Below are 18545 nucleotides of genomic sequence, written 5' to 3'. Positions count from 1 at the left end.
ATGTCAACCCTTCAGCAAGAGCTTAGCAGGCAAACACAAACACATACCCTAACACTCGAATGCAGACACACAAAAAAACACACACAGCACAGTGAGACAAAACAGACACAGCATCCACGGCAACAGAGGTATCTCCAGGGAGAATGCAGCCGAGACGAGGCGAGGCGACAGGACAGATAGTCCCCTTTAGATCAGTGAGTAGGGCCTGAGATTTCAGACCACCACCACACAATGAGCCAAATCGATAACATCACCAGCAGAAAAATATCCTGCTCTGGGAGAGAGGAAAGATACACGCCTACTGTAGCCTCTTCTAAAAGAGTACTGACAACTATGCATGGGAAAAAAGCAACAGTAAACTATTAATCAAAATATACTGTAACTGCATTTTAATAGAACACTCCATCTAGGCAAAACGTTCAAAATATAAATTAATTAATTCAAATGATCACTATAAGTGTGAAATAAGCAGCATTGAATGAAGCAGCCATAAATGGCAGCTGTGGCAAATTCTCAGGAACTGCTGTGAAAATGAATAAAAAATCTGTTAAGAGGCTTGTAGTAATGGTCTGTCCCTATGAACACACACCCGCCATCAAACAGGCGTCTAATTGTGACTGGAGGTGACCTGAGCTGGCTGTAGAGAGCGGTGGCTGAGACCAGAGAGAGGGTCATTCCCAGTGATTCCTCCTCCTATCTCTATTCAGCCCTGTTGTAAATCTCACCACCCCTCCAGGGCTCAATGAAAGTGAGGCACTCAGGGAAACCGCCTTTAATAAAAGCCATCCCAAACTTAACCACAAGTGTCAGGGACAGGAGAGCAATTATACCAACCTACTGTTACTCTTCCCTCTTCTTTCTCGTTTTCTGCCATCTCACACTCTCTTTCTCTTATTTATCTTATCCTGGCTCTCCCTCTCTTTCTGCTGCTTATCACACCTTTCCCTGCCTCTTTTTCTATCTCCCCCTTTCTCTCCCGTCTTTCTTAATCCCAGTCCACCTCTCCTCCTTTCTACAGTACCCCCTCTCTCTTCTCCTCTCTCTCCTCTCTCTCTCTCTCTCTCTCTCTCTCTCTCTCTCTCTCTCCTTCCATTGTGAATAAAGCTCTGTCTACAGTGTTCAGTGTCTGTGAGCTATTCCATCCCCTCAGACACACATGAAGCAAACACCAGGTGTGACCTTGAATCGAGAAAATTTGAAAGTGGGATAAGCTCTCCCACAAGCATTGTCCATCTTCCCAAACCCAATGAGCCTCAGCACAGCAGGCTGCTCATCTCTCACAGAACACAACACTCTCCAAAAAAAAGAGAAGTGTGGTCAGCCAGGAGCCCGCTGTTCCTTTGAGCTACAGTTATCTATCAGCTGGTCTGGAGATTGCAATGTTGAACTGATGGAGCCTGGCCAAACCAGTCCACTAGAAAACAGTGTGTGGAGAGTGGCTATGGGGAAGAGCCCTCTCTGCAGACTGTATGATATTGACAGGCTTTTTTTTCATGTGCTGGTAATTCAGTTCAGACAATCACTGAAGAGGCCCAACATCCGTGCTCATCAATTTGTCCCAGAGTATAATAAATTACTATACCTTTCAGGCTCCTGCTCAGGTGACTGGGGTTTGCTGTCGATCCCAGGGAAGCTGTTCATATCCACATAGCCATCGTTGTCATTAGAGGGGGCCACCATGCGGTTGGGGTCCTCAAAGAACTCTGTGACAGTCATGGATCTGGTGGGTCTCCTTCCAGGGGGGATCTGGATGTTCTCATAGTCAGAGCTCATAGCTGGGATGTTCTCATAGTCTGATGTGTCTGCACTGGGGAAGGAGATGGAGCGGGGTTTGGTCAGGGGGAGGGGCATGAGGGGTCGGCGGGAGCGCTCCTCGAAGGACTCTACCCTGGACACACCCCTGCTTCCGTAGGCTTTAGGGTCTCCTTTCCTGCGGTCTTTGTAGGGCAGGAAGGTTGAGGGCAGGTCTGGAGGGCGCTGCTGGGGCTTCACCATGCGAGACTGGGACTGGGGCTGTGGGGAGCCAGTGCTCCTGCGCTCTAGGTCCAGGATTCTCATTGGGCCATGGTGGCTGGACTCAGAGGAGGAGCGCGAGGAGCGGATGCTCCCGTCACCAAAGCCTTTAGTGTCTGTCTTCCTCTTGAACTTCAGGGCCAGGAAGCGCTTGAGTGAGGACTTCTTCTTCTTGGGCTTGTTGTCTGTGGACTCAGGAGAGACGCTGATCAGGAGGGACGGGGAGCTCTTAGTGACCGGTCTCTTGGTGATGTAAGCCAATTCAAAGGGAGGTGGAATGTCTACCAGAGAAGTTGGCGTGGAAACACCGCTGGATGACTGGTGGCTCCGCTGAGAGAAGCTTCCGGAAGAAGTGACAACACATGGCAGAGAGAGGGTGTCATCTGTCCTTTTCATCCTGCCATCCTCCTTCAGCGATTGGTCAGCCTCTGTGTGAATGCCCGATGACAGTTCTCGACCCTCTACGGAGTATGAGCGTGGGTATAGTAGGAAGCGGCGTGGCTTCAGAGAGGGGATAAGTCTGTTGATCTCAGGCTGCTCAGGACGTACCAGAGGTTCTCCGTTCAGGTCTAACGCCACAGTACAGTAGTCATGAGTACTCTGGTACTCTGATGTCTCCTCAGGAACCGTCTCAGGGACATAACCCGGAACTTTCCCAGAGTAGGAGCGTGACCGCATCACAATGCTCTTAGAGATAAAGTTCTCCCCATCAGAGTCAAAGCCGGCCTCCTCATAGATGTGCTCCTCACTGTCTGAGTTGGAGTCCTCGTAATAAGGCAAGATGTGGCCGTCCAGCTCCTCAATGTCCTCCTCGAAGGCCTCTGTGGTGTGGGCAAACACCACCCTGTTGGTGAGCTCTGGGGTACGGGTCCGGTCCAAGTCTGCTGGCACTGTGATGTTACACAGCCTGAGACGGGGCTGGCAGCTGTTCCGCTGGCTGGAGAAAGCCTGCTCACGCTTGGCTGTTCTCTCTCTCACACTCCTCCCTCTGATCTGTTTCCTCTCAGTGTCATCCGTCTCATCATCGTCCCCAATCTCCACATAGTCCTCTGATGAGGCACCCTCCAGCTGCTGAAAGTCATGGGTCTCTGGGCAGAGGGAGTCATCGATGTCTGCGTATTCATCCATATCCTCTTTAGCTGTTTCTCTGTGTTGGCTGGATTGCTCAGGACTGTCCTGGACCTCACACTCTTCTGAGAGTTTCTGTTTATCCTCTAGCTCTGCCATGTCGTCCGAAGACACATAATAAGGCTCTTGGTTAGAGGTGCCTGCTGTGTCCATCTCCTTTGGAGTGTGTGGTTTGTCACCACAGCATGTATCATCATGATTCACCTCAGGGTCAGCAGTGCTCATCCTGTCAGCAGGCACTGCCTCGATGACGGAGTAAGGCCCAAACATATCCTCAGTGCTGCCAGAGAAATGGAAACGCCCAGAGGGGTCCTTTGTGGCACGCTCGGGCTGCCACACGCCTGTGTCACCGGACTCACCTGTGTCACATGTGTAAACAGGCTCATCTGAGGGGCCAATCACGTCGTAGGGATACTCCTCACAGACGGGTGGGAGTGCACAGCAGTGTGCTCCCAGAGAGAGAACCTCTGCTTCTTCATCAGTGGGTACCTTGCACTGCAAATATACACCAGGGGAGCTGTCCTCATCTTCAAGTCCACTGTCAGTGTCTGCAGCTGGTTGACTAGGGGAGTTACCATGATCATAATCCTCAGTGTTTGGTTCTACTACATCTTCTTCTGGGCATTCAGTAGGTTCCTTGGCTGTTTCAGTCTTTTCAAATAAAATCTGTTCCTCCTCCCTCCGCTCTTTGACACACTCTGCTTCCTCATGCCCTCTATCATACTCTGAGAGACACTGCATCAACACATCTTCAGGGTCCACAGATGTGTCATTATTGTCACTCTCAAGGTTCAAGTCATCTGTTTCTTTCGAGTTTTCCTCCTCTACAGCAATGTGAGTGTCAGTAGCACTAGTGTTATCCAATGGGACCACATCGGTCAACATCGCTCCCTCTACCTCTCCCTCTCCCGCATCCTCTCCCTCTCCCTCTCCCTCTCCCTCTCCCTTTACCTCTCCCTCTCCCTCTACCTCTCCCTCTCCCGCATCCTCTCCCTCTCCCTCTCCCTCTCCCTTTACCTCTCCCTCTCCCTTTACCTCTCCCTCTCCCTTTACCTCTCCCTCTCCCTTTACCTCTCCCTCTCCCTCTACCTCATCCTCTCCCTCTCCCTCTCCCTTTACCTCTCCCTCTCCCTCTCCCTTTACCTCTCCCTCTCCCTCTACCTCATCCTCTCCCTCTCCCTCATTCTCCCCATAATCAGCTCTGATGTCATTGAGGTTATCTGGTTCTGCTTCCTCCTGGTTGTGTTCTGTGGGGTGGGTTATGTGGTCCTCTGCCCCCTCCTGGGGGTCCTCAGGTTCCTCCTCTGACGAGGTCAGGTCTCCATTGCTCAAACCGTGAGGGGGGCACTGCTCCTCCTCTGGTTCTGTTTCAGATGAGGAGGGTCTGGGCTTTGGGGCGATGGGAGGTTTGGGACCCCGGGTAGAGGGACAAGGCTTTGACATCAGTTTGGACTGTACCTTGATCGTTAGGTGACTGCGGATCTTTGATTGGGGAACTTGGAGTCGCTTCTGTAAATCTGGAAAGAAAAGGAGAGAAAAGTGTGATTAATTTCAGTTCAAATACAATGTTCAACCTCAATAGTAATTGAAATAGTAATAAAAAGTATCTATATCCACAGTAAAACGAGTCCTATATCGACATAACCTGAAAGGCCGCTCAGCAAGGAAGAAGCCACTGCTCCAAAACCGCCATAAAAATGCCAGACTACGGTTTGCAACTGCACATGGGGACAAAGATCGTTCTTTTTGGAGAAATGTCCTCTGGTCTGATGAAACAAAAATAGAACTGTTTGGCCATAATGACCATCGTTATATTTGGAGGAAAAAGGGGGAACTTGCAAGCCGAAGAACACCATCCCAACCGTGAAGCACGGGGGTGGCAGCATCATGCTGTGGGGGTGCTTTGCTGCAGGAGGGACTGGTGCACTTCACAAAATAGATGGCATCATGAGGAAGGAAAATTATGTGGATATATTGAAGCAACATCTCAAGACATCAGTCAGGAAGTTAAAGCTTGGTCGCAAATGGGTCTTCCAAATGGACAATGACCCCAAGCATACTTCCAAAGTTGTGGCAAAATGGCTTAAGGACAACAAAGTCAAGGTATTGGAGTGGCCATCACAAAGCCCTGACCTCAATCCTATAGAACATTTGTGGGCAGAACTGAAAAAGCGTGTGCGAGCAAGGAGGCCTACAAACCTGACTCAGTTACACCAGCTCTGTCAGGAGGAATGGGCCAAAATTCACCCAACTTATTGTGGGAAGCTTGTGGAAGGCTACCCGAAACATTTGACCCAAGTTAAACAATTTAAAGGCAATGCTAGCAAATACTAATTGAGTGTATGTAAACTTCTGACCCACTGGGAATGTGATGAAAGAAATAAAAGCTGAAATAAATAATTCTCTCTACTATTATTCTGACATTTCACATTCTTAAAATAAAGTGGTGATCCTAACTGACCTAAGACAGGGAATTTCTGCTAAGATTAAATGTCAGGAATTGTTAAAAATTGTATTTGGCTAAGGTGTATGTAAACTTCCGACTTCAACTGTATGGCATGATCAAATGTAATTACCATAAATTAATTAATTGATCAAAAAACGACATGCACAGGCAGACACAAACACACTTATTGTTTTGAGAATCAGATACTGTATGCATGTAGCTTACAATCAAGTCCAGTGTTTTCTAGCAACTTGCTTTCAATAACTAGTACAATTTAAGGGTGGAGAACCTGTCAAAGATAGCTGACTGGTTGTTCAGTCTTTTCGTGAAATACACCCTTACTTAACACAACTTATACACCCCTTGTCTCTTCCTGTAATTTAGTACCTGCCGTGACACACATCCTATTAAACTCTGCGGGCACTGTTCTCTCACTCCTTAGTTAGTTAGTCAGTCAGTCAGTCAGTCAGTCAGTCAGTCAGTCAGTCAGTCAGTCAGTCAGTCAGTCAGTCAGTCAGTCAGTCAGTCAGTCCGTCCGTCCGTCCGTCCGTGTCTGTCTGTCTGACCCACTCTGTCTGTCTGTCTGTCTGTCTGTCTGTAAGTCCAACTCTGTCTGACCCACTCTGTCTGTCTGTCTGTCTGTAAGTCCAACTCTGTCTGACCCACTCTGTCTGTCTGTCTGTCTGTAAGTCCAACTCTGTCTGACCCACTCTGTCTTTCTGTCTTTCCCACTCTGTCTGTCTGTCCCACTCTGTCTGTCTGTCTGTCCCACTCTGTCTGTCTGTTCGTCCGTCCGTCCATCCGCCTGTCTGTCTCACTCTGTCTGTCTGTCTCTCTCTCTCTCTCTCTCTCTCTCATTGTTGTTTTCCAACACCACTAATAAACTATTCCAGCAGACTCCCCTTGAAAGACTCCACGCAGGAAGTCCATGAGGGAAGGACATTAACAGCGCACCCTTACTCCTCCAAAAACCCTTCTAGGAGTACAAATTCTCACAACACAAATGGACTTCCTTCTTTTCATTCTTCCCCTGACACACACACACACACACACACACACACTTTTGCTGAAAAGGTCCTTTCAGTGTGTCAAATAAAACGGAGAAAAAACTAACATCCCACAAAGTCCCTCTGCAAACAACAGGATATGAATTATGCAACAAGAATTCAATTAAAATAAATGTTTAAAAAACAAAGGAAAAATAGACACTGGGACCCTGACTGTGCCAAGCTCACAGGATATGATATCAGACTGAGGGAATCATGAAATGTCACCCATCAAATAATAACAATAATTCTATCAATAAATAAATATGCCATTTAGCAGACGCTTTTATACAAAGCGACTTACAGTCATGCGTGCATACATTTTTACGTATGGGTGGTCCCGGGGATCGAACCCACTACCCTGGCGTTACAAGCACCGTGCTCTACCAGCTGAGCTACAGAGGCCAATCATCACAGTGCAGTAGAAATTCAGCAGACCTTTGGCTATAAATATTCACACCATTGGTCATACAGTATAACATGCCACATTAATCACTCTATAGGCCGCTGCAGGACATCAGTAATGACACTGGTGAGAGCCTTCACTACCCATCACTACTCATTGAATTTTATTCTGCAATAGTTGTTATCTACCCCAGTGTGATTTGACCCCCTATTAGGTGATCTCTCAAAACAAAACAAAAAGTCATACAAATAAATAAAAACGAATCTAAACTGTGTACCTGTTTGGTCTATGATGCCACAGTGATTTTTGTATTTCAATTTAATTTATCCAATGCTATTTCAAGTGGTGCAGGAAAAAGTGAATTTGTTCTAAACACAAAACAGATAAATTATATCTCTCTCTCACTCACTCACTCACACACACACACACACACACACACAATTGGAGCATCCTTTATGTAAATACAATGAGTGGATGAGTAGGCTTTTGCAGGCTCCTAATTTTCTTGAATGCGCATCGCTACATGAATATTATTACATACCTGTGTTCATTTTGGGACATCATCCGCCATACTAGCAACCTATAGTTATCCATATATTTTTCACAAGCAGGAAACAATCGCCACATATGTCCACAGGTTCTAGAAACGTATCCCTAATTCATGTTGAAAGTATTCAAGTGGTATAAACTCAAAAGTTCACAACCTTCTCTCGCTGTTTATCCAAGTGTTCGCTACTTGTCGAGGATTTCTCTGTCAAGGTAGCAGCTGTTTGTCCACAGAGCTTGCATCCCTTCAGCGGATGGGCGACTGGTGCGCTCGTGAAGGGAGGTGCTCTCTCGCGGTTCCTGATGAGGAGGAAGGTCTATCGCGCGGACAAGGACCACTGACCAAACCCACTTAATCTACATTCAGATCATTAAAAGGTATTGACATTTCAAATTTCAATAGCTTTATACAGCATGTACACCATAAATGAATGCATTAACCGTGACCTATTTGCTTAACTGAAATTGATTTATTTGGATTTGTTAGAGCTTTGATGTATGTATTTGAGACAGAGTTGGATGCATTAGAAATGTGAGTATGCAAGGCTATATGAGGCATTGATCACATTCACATGAAGTGGATATTTTTGGAACCTATGGTTTCATAGTGTCTCTAATTATTCACTTATTATTAAATAAGAAAATAAACGGTCATTTTCAATTTTAATATCTTTATTGATATTGATATAGAATTAATACAAATTGAATGTGAGATAGGTCTGAGAACTCAGTCAGCAAAATCGTTTTCCAATATGTTTGAGTCATGGTAAACTTGTGTTGTAACACCTACTATAATATTCCAGAACATACAGTATTTGTCGCTCAAACATTTCCAGAATACTAGGAATTCTAAAGTTCCCAAAAACAGTTTCTATTGGCCCGGCTTCCTGGCTGGGCATCTGTTGCATGATTGGAGAAAAGCAACCCTTTAAAAACCTCTCTTCATAACAGGAAACCGCTCTCCCTGTTTCCCGCACAACAGGCAACACTTCCTTAGCAACAGATGGACAAGGCTGACAACGTTAACCCCTTAGGTATGCTAATGTGGGCTGATTGAGTTGTGCTGTGTACATTTCTCAAGGCTCAAGGAAAGCCAAACTTACAGTAACCTCCATCTGGGACTCAAGCAGGGGCTGTTCAAGGACACAGAGATGTCCTGAAACACAGGGAGAGGCTGGGATAGTCAGCCAACTGAGGCCCCTGTTTTGCCAGCATGCATCGCTGGTTAAACGCCCACAGGTTGGGAGGGTCAAATTTAGCCTCTTTATTCTTTTCTTCTTCACACTTGAAGGTCAGACACTCTAGCTGATCCTCCTGGTGATATTACATCAGAAGTGAATGGAGGAAAGTACAATAGAATAATCACCTTTGTTGAATCGCTGGAGAGCACTTCCCACTGGGCACACACTGGTTGAATCAACGTTGTTTTCACGTCATTTCAATGATATTACGTTGAACCAATGTGGAATAGACATTGAATTGACATCTGTGGGTTGGCCTATGGACTGCATAGGCATGTCATGTGCTACACATAGCAAACTCCCCAATCCAGATGGCTTGGTGCAGAAAGCACTGTGGGTTGCAGATATATTAGGCCACAGTAGGTGATCCAGGTCCTCTACACTGTATCTGAAATATGGTTTGCACCTGCTTCTGAATGTGGAGTTTGTATTGTCTTACATAGGCTGATTAACTTTTGCAAAGCCTCAAATGATAACATGACTCATTACATAAAGTGTAGTTTTGCTTGGGCTTGTTAATGTTTTCATGAAATATTAGCCTACTATTCAAGCCAGCCAGGTCAATGTTATGTGTCAGTAGCACATTCACAGCTGCAGTGCCTGCCCTTTTGTTCTCCAAATGGCAAATCAACTCTAAAGATAGGACTTGCCTGGTCTTTGGCACTGCCAGTTGTGTTTCTCTTTGGAGAGTGCTGTATTGAGTGTAGTGACCATTTTAGTTTTCACTATTATTTCACAAATATGTTTTGCCACTGGAGGAGTGGTCTTTGTGTAATGTGTCATGATAAATGTGGACAGAAAAGAGAATGGGTTCATGGGTAAATATCCCACCAGATGTAGCATAGACTATAAAAACATGTTTTGGACTGAAGACACACATTTCCTGGACTATGAGGGTCGGAGTGTGTGTGCAGTGCTCTGTCCCACCACCTGGAACACAGACGGAGCAACACAGAGAGAAAGGGAGCGGAGACACCAGGAAAAACATGTCAAAGAACCAGAGAACAAATCGACTCCCTGCCCCCCTCCTCTCCATTCCCTCCACTGCCCAAACAGGAAAGAGACCAGGGAAAGAGGTCAGCAACTTGTTCCCAGCCCTCTAGACATGTCGAGATGTTTCGCAAACACCTGCTCTGCTACACACTGGACCTGGATGTGCTCAATGTTTTTGTCCCTAGTGAGTAAAGTTGTCAGACATTCTTTTTGTAATGCGGCCAATTACTGGAAACCACTGTTTTGGCCGATATTAATTCGCACTGCCAAACATTGCACAATGTGTCCTTACTTTGCGTCACATACGTATTTCCTGTGAAGTTCAATTCAATGGAACGATTAGCCTTGATTACGCTTTATTTGCAAAGGGTTCTAGTGTACTGATGTGTGTCATTTCAGAGAGCAATCAAGGAGAAATCTTCCTTAAAATGACCTCAACCCCTTTGTAATTAGTAGATAGTAAAGTGTGACACACTGAAAGAGTATTGACACATTTTATTGAGGTTTACACTCTAATTAAGTCCCTTGAATATTTGAAGCATGAAAATAAAATGAAAATACAATGATAATAATAATAATAAAACATTTCAATTAATTCAGGTTGATTGTGTGTAAATTGACTTGCAACGGATGTATACAATTACCCAAATCCACTGAAGTCACACAACTGGCCAAAGCTCAGTTGTTTTTCTCTGTAACAAAAGTGAAATAAAAAACCATGGTGTCAGCAAATGTGTGTATAATACAGTATGCTCTCCCAACAGCATAACCCCAGCCTACTCACACCCCCAGTGGCCCCGTCTGGAGCACAGTATTGCAGTAAACAGGTGGACCTGGGAAGTCAGCACTAAATTCTCCACAGGCCCAAGAACCTCCGTAGCCAATCAATACAGCCAGCCTGTATCATCTAGACCACCGAAACCAACCTAGATTTGATAATACACATTGCTACAGCCTTTTGCCTGGTTCTTTTATTTACTGCACTGTAATGTGTGTTTGTATGCCTACTGTATATAATACTTGTAAAGAGTTTTCCCTCAGCTGTTCTTCTGCATTTATTATTTCTAAGTGCTTTGCTTGAAAGGTTTTTACATTGTCTCATTATTTGCCACTTGTCTGTAATAATATCTCTGTAATGATGTTTGTGTACAATGAAAAAGGTATAGCCAATGAATGAAGAATGAAGTGCCTCTCTAGCTCTGTTTCCCCAGTTAATAACAAGGTATTAGATCTGTCTGTATAAAGGGCAGTACAATGGCTGTTAATTAGCAGAGAGCCTGAAAAATAACAGTCAGATAACAGACTGCTTTGTTATTCAACTTTCTCTATTCATAGAGAGACAATCCTCCAACCTTCACTGTAAAAACAACCATTTATAAGGCTCAAAACCCCTCAAGAAGCATTGTAAAAGGAGTTGCGCATGGCTTTTAAAATAAAGCACAATGGCACAGTCAAAACATTAGCCGATGGCCTTTAGCGCTATAGATTTATGAGCACTGTAAAGGTCTATCCTTTTGAGAGTGTCGGATTTGTGCACTCTTATGGCTTTATATTTCCTCATTCTGTGTAACATGTTTTTGTTTATCATCGCAATAGGACTGAACAGTTACGGTATGTCCCATGGTTCTGCCCATAATATAATGTGAAATCCCTAGTTGTGTTATCAGGCTCATTATAAACTGGGTGGTTCGAGCCCTAAATGCTGATTGGCTGAAAGCCGTGGTATATCGACCACGGGTATACCACGGGTATGACAAAACATTTATTTTTACTCTTCTAATTATGTTGGTAACCAGTTTATAATAGCAATAAGGAAGCTCCACTTTTTTATCCTCTGCATTTGCTTTTGATTAATGAAATATTTTCTAATTACTGATGGACAGGAAATGAGAAATCGAGGTCAAAATAACAGTGTTAGGCTATATAATATGAGAGCGCCGGACTACGAGTTATGCATATTCAGCATTCACAGCTGACACTCAAAGTATCTCCACCTATCCTACACATAGTGCCCCATTCTAAAGTCAATTTTAATGAATGCCATAGAGTATTTGAAGTGAGTTTTGACAATAGTACACAGTCAAAATGTCACCTGTCGGGTGTAAACGGTGTATGCGAGTTCTCCTGCCCTTCAGAGGAGGAAGTGAATGACAGCCAGCTCTCATTAGGAGACAGATATGGGACCTGTCAGACCACTGGACTGTCAATCTGCTCTGCTTGTTGTTTACTATCCTGACAGACGCGTCAGTCCAGTACTATAACAGCTGCCAGATGCACACATCTACAGTACTGTACAGTACAGTAAGTGTCCTTAAAGCTAGAATCCTTAGTTGCTAAACCCATTTTTGGACTTATAAATGTATGATATATACCAATTGGTTCTTGAAGAAAATAACTCATGAGCTTATAGCTCAACTGTCGTAGTTTGTTTTACTCCAATGTTTGTAAATAATCACTGTATAGCCTCAAAACATGGCTAAAACTATAATTGTGATATCATGGATGGTCAGTCCTTGCATCCATAGCTCTGTCTATGAATTTGAGAGTGGTTACATTTTTCCAGTCCCATTACTTTTTAACAAAACTGTGGATTCTAGCTTTAAAAGGTATGTCCTCATGTCTTATGTTCTTATCCCTTATGCCCAGAGATGCTCCGGTTCCCTCCAGGTAACTCGTCACGATCTCCTGATATAAGCAGGACGTACACTCCCCACAGTGCTAGGATCCCTCCTGTAGTGGAGAAGCCCGTGGGATCCTCTGCTGAGGTCCTCTGAGGTACTGCTAAGACTGAGTGGGGCATAGTGTGTAATCCATAGTCAGATCTCTCAATGCGTCTGTTGTGTCCTCTACACGCACAAACCCACACATATCTTTTGTGAGGGTTGTTTGTGGTCAAGGTTTTGCTGTGTTGGTCTTAGCAGGAGCTCTCCTTCATTCACATGCACAGGATGCCCCAGCCCAGGGGATGGAGGGAGGATGCTCCGTGCACAGGCTATGGCCATTTTTACCAGATCAGCACAAATTGCACAGTCAATTTTCATTTATGGCAGAACAGCAGCAATGTTATTAGTGCAACATATGCAAGGGAGGTTTTGGGAGGTTTTGTGAGTGATTGTATTTTTTTAAATCACCATGTCCGCAATAAACGTAGGTTGTGACAATTATACTACATGGGACATTAGTAAAATGACATAGGATAAAAGGGGGAATTTCCAATAGGATATGTTTGGTGACATCATTTCTCTGCATCTTTGTCCTGCCAACCTCCATATCAACTGATGTCTATCACTCTGGGCACCTGAATTGTGATGGTTTGCTGTTGCCATGGTAACACAGGGGTCAAAGAGGTCTGTTTTTAATACAATGATCCCCCCTCTGAATGTCACTAATCACTATCGAGGTAAACAGTTGACGGCTGATAGTTTGTCCCTTTATTATCAGGTTTAAAATGAAAACCTCATGTGAATCTCTCCTTTTCTCTAGGGTGAAACTCCCCTTCTCATCCATCTTTTTGTGATCTCAGTCGTTATTGCTCAGACAGGGGCTCGCCTTTTGACAAGGATGAGAGATATTTTGTGTCATTCGTCGTCATTATATGGATCCATTGTTGAGGTGCCATTGCAGTAAATGAGAGATTAAACCTCAACTAACCGGGGCACTTCACCCTAAGTGGGCAATAAAGAGGAATAGCTCTTGAAAAAGGGTTGTGTAAAGAGCAAAGTGTGTATAGTCTGTCTGTCTGTCTGCGTTTTAAGTGGCTTTTAATTTCCCTGTAACAACATTAAGTGGCACATGAAGGTGAGACCCAGCTGTGGTCGGAGCTGGAGCAGCAGACATCATGCCTCTGCCATGGCAAAAACACACATACACACACACATTTTACACTTTACACAACCCTTTTTCAAGAGCTATTCCTCTTTATTGCCCACTTAGGGTAAAGTGCCCTTGTGTTATTATTTTTTATATTAATTACTTGTGTTATTATTTTTCTATTTTAAAAAATGGTTTCGACTATTTCTCTTTTTTTATTTCTGCATTGTTGGGAAGGGCCCATAAGTAAGCATTTCACTATTAGTCTACACCTGTTGTTTACGAAGCATTTGACAAATAAAAATATATTTTGATTTGTTTACCTCAAACTCTTACACAGCCTTTTACACATTAGGGACAGTTAGATTTTTTTATGCACGGGGATATTGACTTTGCCACTTCAGCATGCTTTTGTGGCACAGTCGATGTCATGCAGGGTAGAGCTCTGCTACCTGAGTCCGACTGGCCCAACATTATACATCAGGTTAGGGCCAGGTAGGGCCTGTTTTTTCATCAGTAACTAGGGTACGGGTAGGGCATAGGGTATCACTAAATTGATCACTAACATTTTGAAGCTAAACCATTAGCTCGTGCCCTGCTGCGCAGTACAGTCATGGTGTCAGAAGTGCTTCAACCTCATCAAATATACAGTAAAACTTCATTTCAACGCTGAGTCTCAAATAGCTGCCTGTCCCTTTTAATAGCCAGGCAACGGCACACATTTCAGCAAATAAACACCTGTTTCAAATAAATATTTTTGTTCAGTATTCTATGTTTTCCACAGATTGCCAGCCAGACATTTCCATGCGAATATTCTAAAATCGGCATAAAAACCACCGGCTCAGACACTCGTCGGATGTGGCAGGGCTTGAAAACTATTACAGACTACAAATGGAAGCACAGCCGCGAGCTGCCCAGTGACACAAGCCTACCAGACGAGCTAAATCACTTATATGCTCACTTTGAGGCAAGCAACACTGAAGCATGCATGAGAGCATCAGCTGTTCGGGATGACTATGTGATCACGCTCTCCGTAGCCGATGTGAGTAAAACTTTTCAGCAGGTCAACATTCACAAGGCTGCAGGGCCAGACGGATTACCAGGACGTGTACTCCGAGCATGCGCTGACCAACTGGAAAGTGTCTTCACTGACATTTTCAACATGTCCCTGACTGAGTCTGTAATACCAACATGTTTCAAGCAGACCACCATAGTCCCTGTGCCCAAGAACACTAAGATAACCTGCCTAAATGACTACCGACCCATAGCACTCACGTCTGTAGCCATGAAGTGCTTTGAAAGGCTGGTCATGGCTCACGTCAACACCATTATCCCAGAAACCCTAGACCCACTCCAATTTGCATACCACCCCAACAGATCCACAGATGATGCAATCTCTATTGCACTCCACACTGCCCTTTCCCACCTGGACAAGAGGAACACCTACGTGAGAATGCTATTCATTGACTACAGCTCAGCGTTCAACACCATAGTGCCCTCAAAGCTCATCACTAAGCTAAGGACCCTGGGACTAAACACCTCCCTCTGCAACTGGATCCTGGTCTTCCTAACGGCCCACCCCCAGGTGGTAAGGGTAGGTAACAACACATCTGCCATGCTGATCCTCAACACGGGGGCCCCTCAGGGGTGCGTGCTTAGTCCCCTCCTGTACTCCCTGTTCACCCATGACTGCATGGCCAGGCACGACTCCAACACCATCATTAAGTTTGCCGATGACACAACAGTGTTAGGCCTGATCACAGACAACGATGAGACAGCCTATAGGGAGGAGGTAAGAGATATGGCTGTGTGATGCCAGGATAACAACCTCTCCCTCAATGTAATCAAGACAAAGCAGATGATTGTGGACTGCAGGAAAAAAAAGAGGACTGAGCACGCCCCCATTCTCATCGACGGGGCTGTAGTGGAACAGGTTGAGAGCTTCAAGTTCCTTGGTGTCCACATCACCAACAAACTATCATGGTCCAAACACACCAAGACAGTTGTGAAGAGGGCACAATAAAGCCTATTCCCCCTCAGGAGACTGAAAAGATTTGGCATGGGTCCTCAGATCCTCAAAAAGTTATACAGCTGCACCATCGAGAGCATCCTGACTGGGTGCATCACTTCCTGGTATGGCAACTGCTCAGCCTCCGACCGCAAGGCACTACAGAGGGTAGTGTGTATGGCCCAGTACATCACATTGCGTTCTTCCACCTCTGGCCTGCTGGTCCCCCTACCTCTGCGGAAGCACAGTTCCTGCTCAGCCCAGTCAAAACTGTTCGCTGCTCTGGCACCCCAATGGTGGAACAAGCTCCCTCACGATGCCAGGACAGCGGAGTCACTGACCACCTTCCGGAGACACTTGAAACCCTACCTCTTTAAGGAATACCTAGGATAGTATACAAGTAATCCTTCTACCCCCTCCCCCACCCCCACCCCACCACCTAATTTATTTAAAAAAAAATGTTTTAAACAATATATATATAAAACAAATGAAAATTAATAATATACTCTAAAAATTACAAATTAATAAATTAGAAAAATAGAAATAAAAAAATTGTAAAGTGGTTGTCCCACTGGCTATCATAAGGTGAATGCACCAATTTGTAAGTCGCTCTGGATAAGAGCGTCTGCTAAATGACGTAAATGTAAATGTAATCACTGGGGCCAAGCTTCCTGCCATCCAGGACCTCTATACAGTGTCAGAGGAAAGCCCTAAAAATTGTCAAAGACTCCAGCCACCCTAGTCATAGACTGTTCTCTCTGCTACCACACTGCAAGCGGTACCGGAGCGCCAAGTCTATGTCCAAAAGGCTTCTTAACAGCTTCTACCCTCAAGCCATAAGACTCCTGAACAGCTAATCATGGCTACCTGGACAATTTGCATTGCCCCCCCCCCCCCGTTATTCCGATTACTTTTCACTGCAGCCTAGAGTAGAATTTTGTACTAACTTCAAAACAATAATGCAATTATTCATTGCATTGCATTGTGGTGTTGTAGGCTAGTTTAGGTAGGATCATTGTATTGTCCCTAAACAAGATCAATAGGGGAGCTTTTTGAGCTGTATGCCTCATGTCTTCACTGTTCTTTCATGGCAATGATGCACCTGGCCTCTCCGCTGCCTATCAGCTATTCCTGTTTGTTCTTGTGGAATCATATTGAAAATTGATGCAGCTCTGAATGCTTTATGTGTGGTATGATTGCTAGTTAGCCTATTGCAGATCTGGACAAACGATCCACCTACCACTATTGTCACTATGAATGGTGGATAGAGGGCAGGATAGAAAGTTAGACTGGTAGACTATATGGAACTGTGGTATAGTTAAGCAATAAAGCGCTAGGGGGTGTGGTATATGACCAATATACCACGGCTAAGGTCTGTTCTTATGCACAACGTGGAGTGCCTGGATACAGCCCTTAGCCGTTGTATATTGGCTATATACCACAAATCCCTGAGGTGCCTTATTGCTATTATAAACTGGTTACCAATGTAAATACAGCAGTAAAAATGTACGTTTCGTCAAACCTGTGGTTTATGTTCTGATATACTACGGCTGTCAGCCAATCAGCATTCAGGGCTGAACCACCCAGTTTATAATAAAAGTTAGCGTGTGGAAAAGCGTAGTGCATAAGGGAAGTACTGAAGCACCTTGATATAGGGGAGGCGCATGCAAGCAGATGAGGAAATTTGGCTTGGATGGTAGAAATCATGTAATAAAACCTGCAAAAGAGCGAATGTAAACCAGGGGAAAAAACTCAGTACCCTACCCTGTGCCCAATAACTGTCACGATCGTCTTGAAAAGAAGCGGGCCAAGGCGCAGCGTGAGATGCGTACATATTTTATATTAGTACACCACAGCGAACAAAACAACAAACAATACGTGAAGTCCTACGGTACAAACACAAACCAAAAGGAACAAGAAACCACACCAAACGAATGCCTTACGGCTACCTAAGTATGGCTCCCAATCAGAGACAACGAGCTACAGCCGTCTCTGATTGGGAGCCACCCTGGCCAACATAGAAACACAAAACTAGAACCTAACACCCTGGCTCAACATACGAGAGTCCCCAGCCAGGGCGTGACAGTACCCCCCCCCAAAGGCGCGGACTCCGACTGCGCCAACCAAACACAACAGGGGAGGGACCGGGTGGGCACTCCACCTCGGCGGCGGATCCGGCTCCGGGCATGACTCCCACTCCCTCTCTAACCCCCCAAAGCGCCCCTGGTCCGGTCTGGCCCTGCTGGCCGGAGCTGGACTGAACACTGGTGGAGCGGAATGCTCTAGCTCCGGAGTGGAGCAGCTGACCGGCACCGGTGGAACAGGCACGGGCTGTGCCGGGCTGATGAAGCGCACCACTGGCTTGGTGCGGGGAGCAGGAACAGGCCGGACCGGGCTGACGACGCGCACCATTGGCTTGGTGCGGGGAGCAGGGACGGGCCGAACCGGGCTGACGAAGCGCACCACTGGCTTGGTGCGGGGAGCAGGAACAGGCCGGACCGGGCTGACGACACGCACCATTTGCTTGGTGCGGGGAGCAGGAACAGGCCGGGCCGGGCTGGCGACGCGCACCATAGGCTTGGTGCGGGGAGCCGGAACAGGCCGGGCCGGGCTGGCGACGCGCACCATTGGCTTGGTGCGGGGAGCAGGAGCAGGCCGGGCCGGGCTGGCGACGCGCACCATAGGCTTGGTGCGGGGAGCAGGAACAGGCCGAACCGGGCTGGCGACGCGCACCACAGGCTTGGCGCGAGGGACAGGAACAGGCCGGACCGGGCTGACGACACGCACCATTTGCTTGGTGCGGGGAGCAGGAACAGGCCGGGCCGGGCTGGCGACGCGCACCATAGGCTTGGTGCGGGGAGCCGGAACAGGCCGGGCCGGGCTGGCGACGCGCACCATTGGCTTGGTG

General features: G+C 45.9%; 2 protein-coding genes across 2 annotated transcripts in view; both read right to left on the bottom strand.

The window, feature by feature from the left end:
* LOC121574963 (FYVE, RhoGEF and PH domain-containing protein 5) overlaps window positions 1-4047 on the bottom strand; it is a 95515-nt gene extending 91468 nt beyond the window's left edge. The window contains exon 1 of the mRNA XM_041887670.2: window positions 1583-4047. Coding sequence (XP_041743604.2) covers window positions 1583-4026 — 2444 coding nt within the window. The 5' untranslated portion in view covers window positions 4027-4047. The remainder of the gene's footprint in view (window positions 1-1582) is intronic.
* On the bottom strand, window positions 4035-7863 carry LOC121575858 (proline-, glutamic acid- and leucine-rich protein 1-like). Its single transcript, XM_041889150.1, has 3 exons — window positions 7581-7863; window positions 4285-4658; window positions 4035-4040 (listed from the first exon to the last, which is right to left on the bottom strand). Exons 1-3 carry the CDS (start codon window positions 7588-7590, stop codon window positions 4035-4037), a joined length of 390 nt encoding a protein of 129 aa, XP_041745084.1. The 5' UTR covers window positions 7591-7863.
* Window positions 7864-18545: the final 10682 nt, after the last annotated feature.

The sequence above is a fragment of the Coregonus clupeaformis genome, chromosome 10 (genome assembly GCF_020615455.1).
Source record: "Coregonus clupeaformis isolate EN_2021a chromosome 10, ASM2061545v1, whole genome shotgun sequence".
NCBI classification, from domain to species: Eukaryota; Metazoa; Chordata; class Actinopteri; order Salmoniformes; family Salmonidae; genus Coregonus; species Coregonus clupeaformis.
This window is presented reverse-complemented; position numbering and strand designations above follow the sequence as displayed.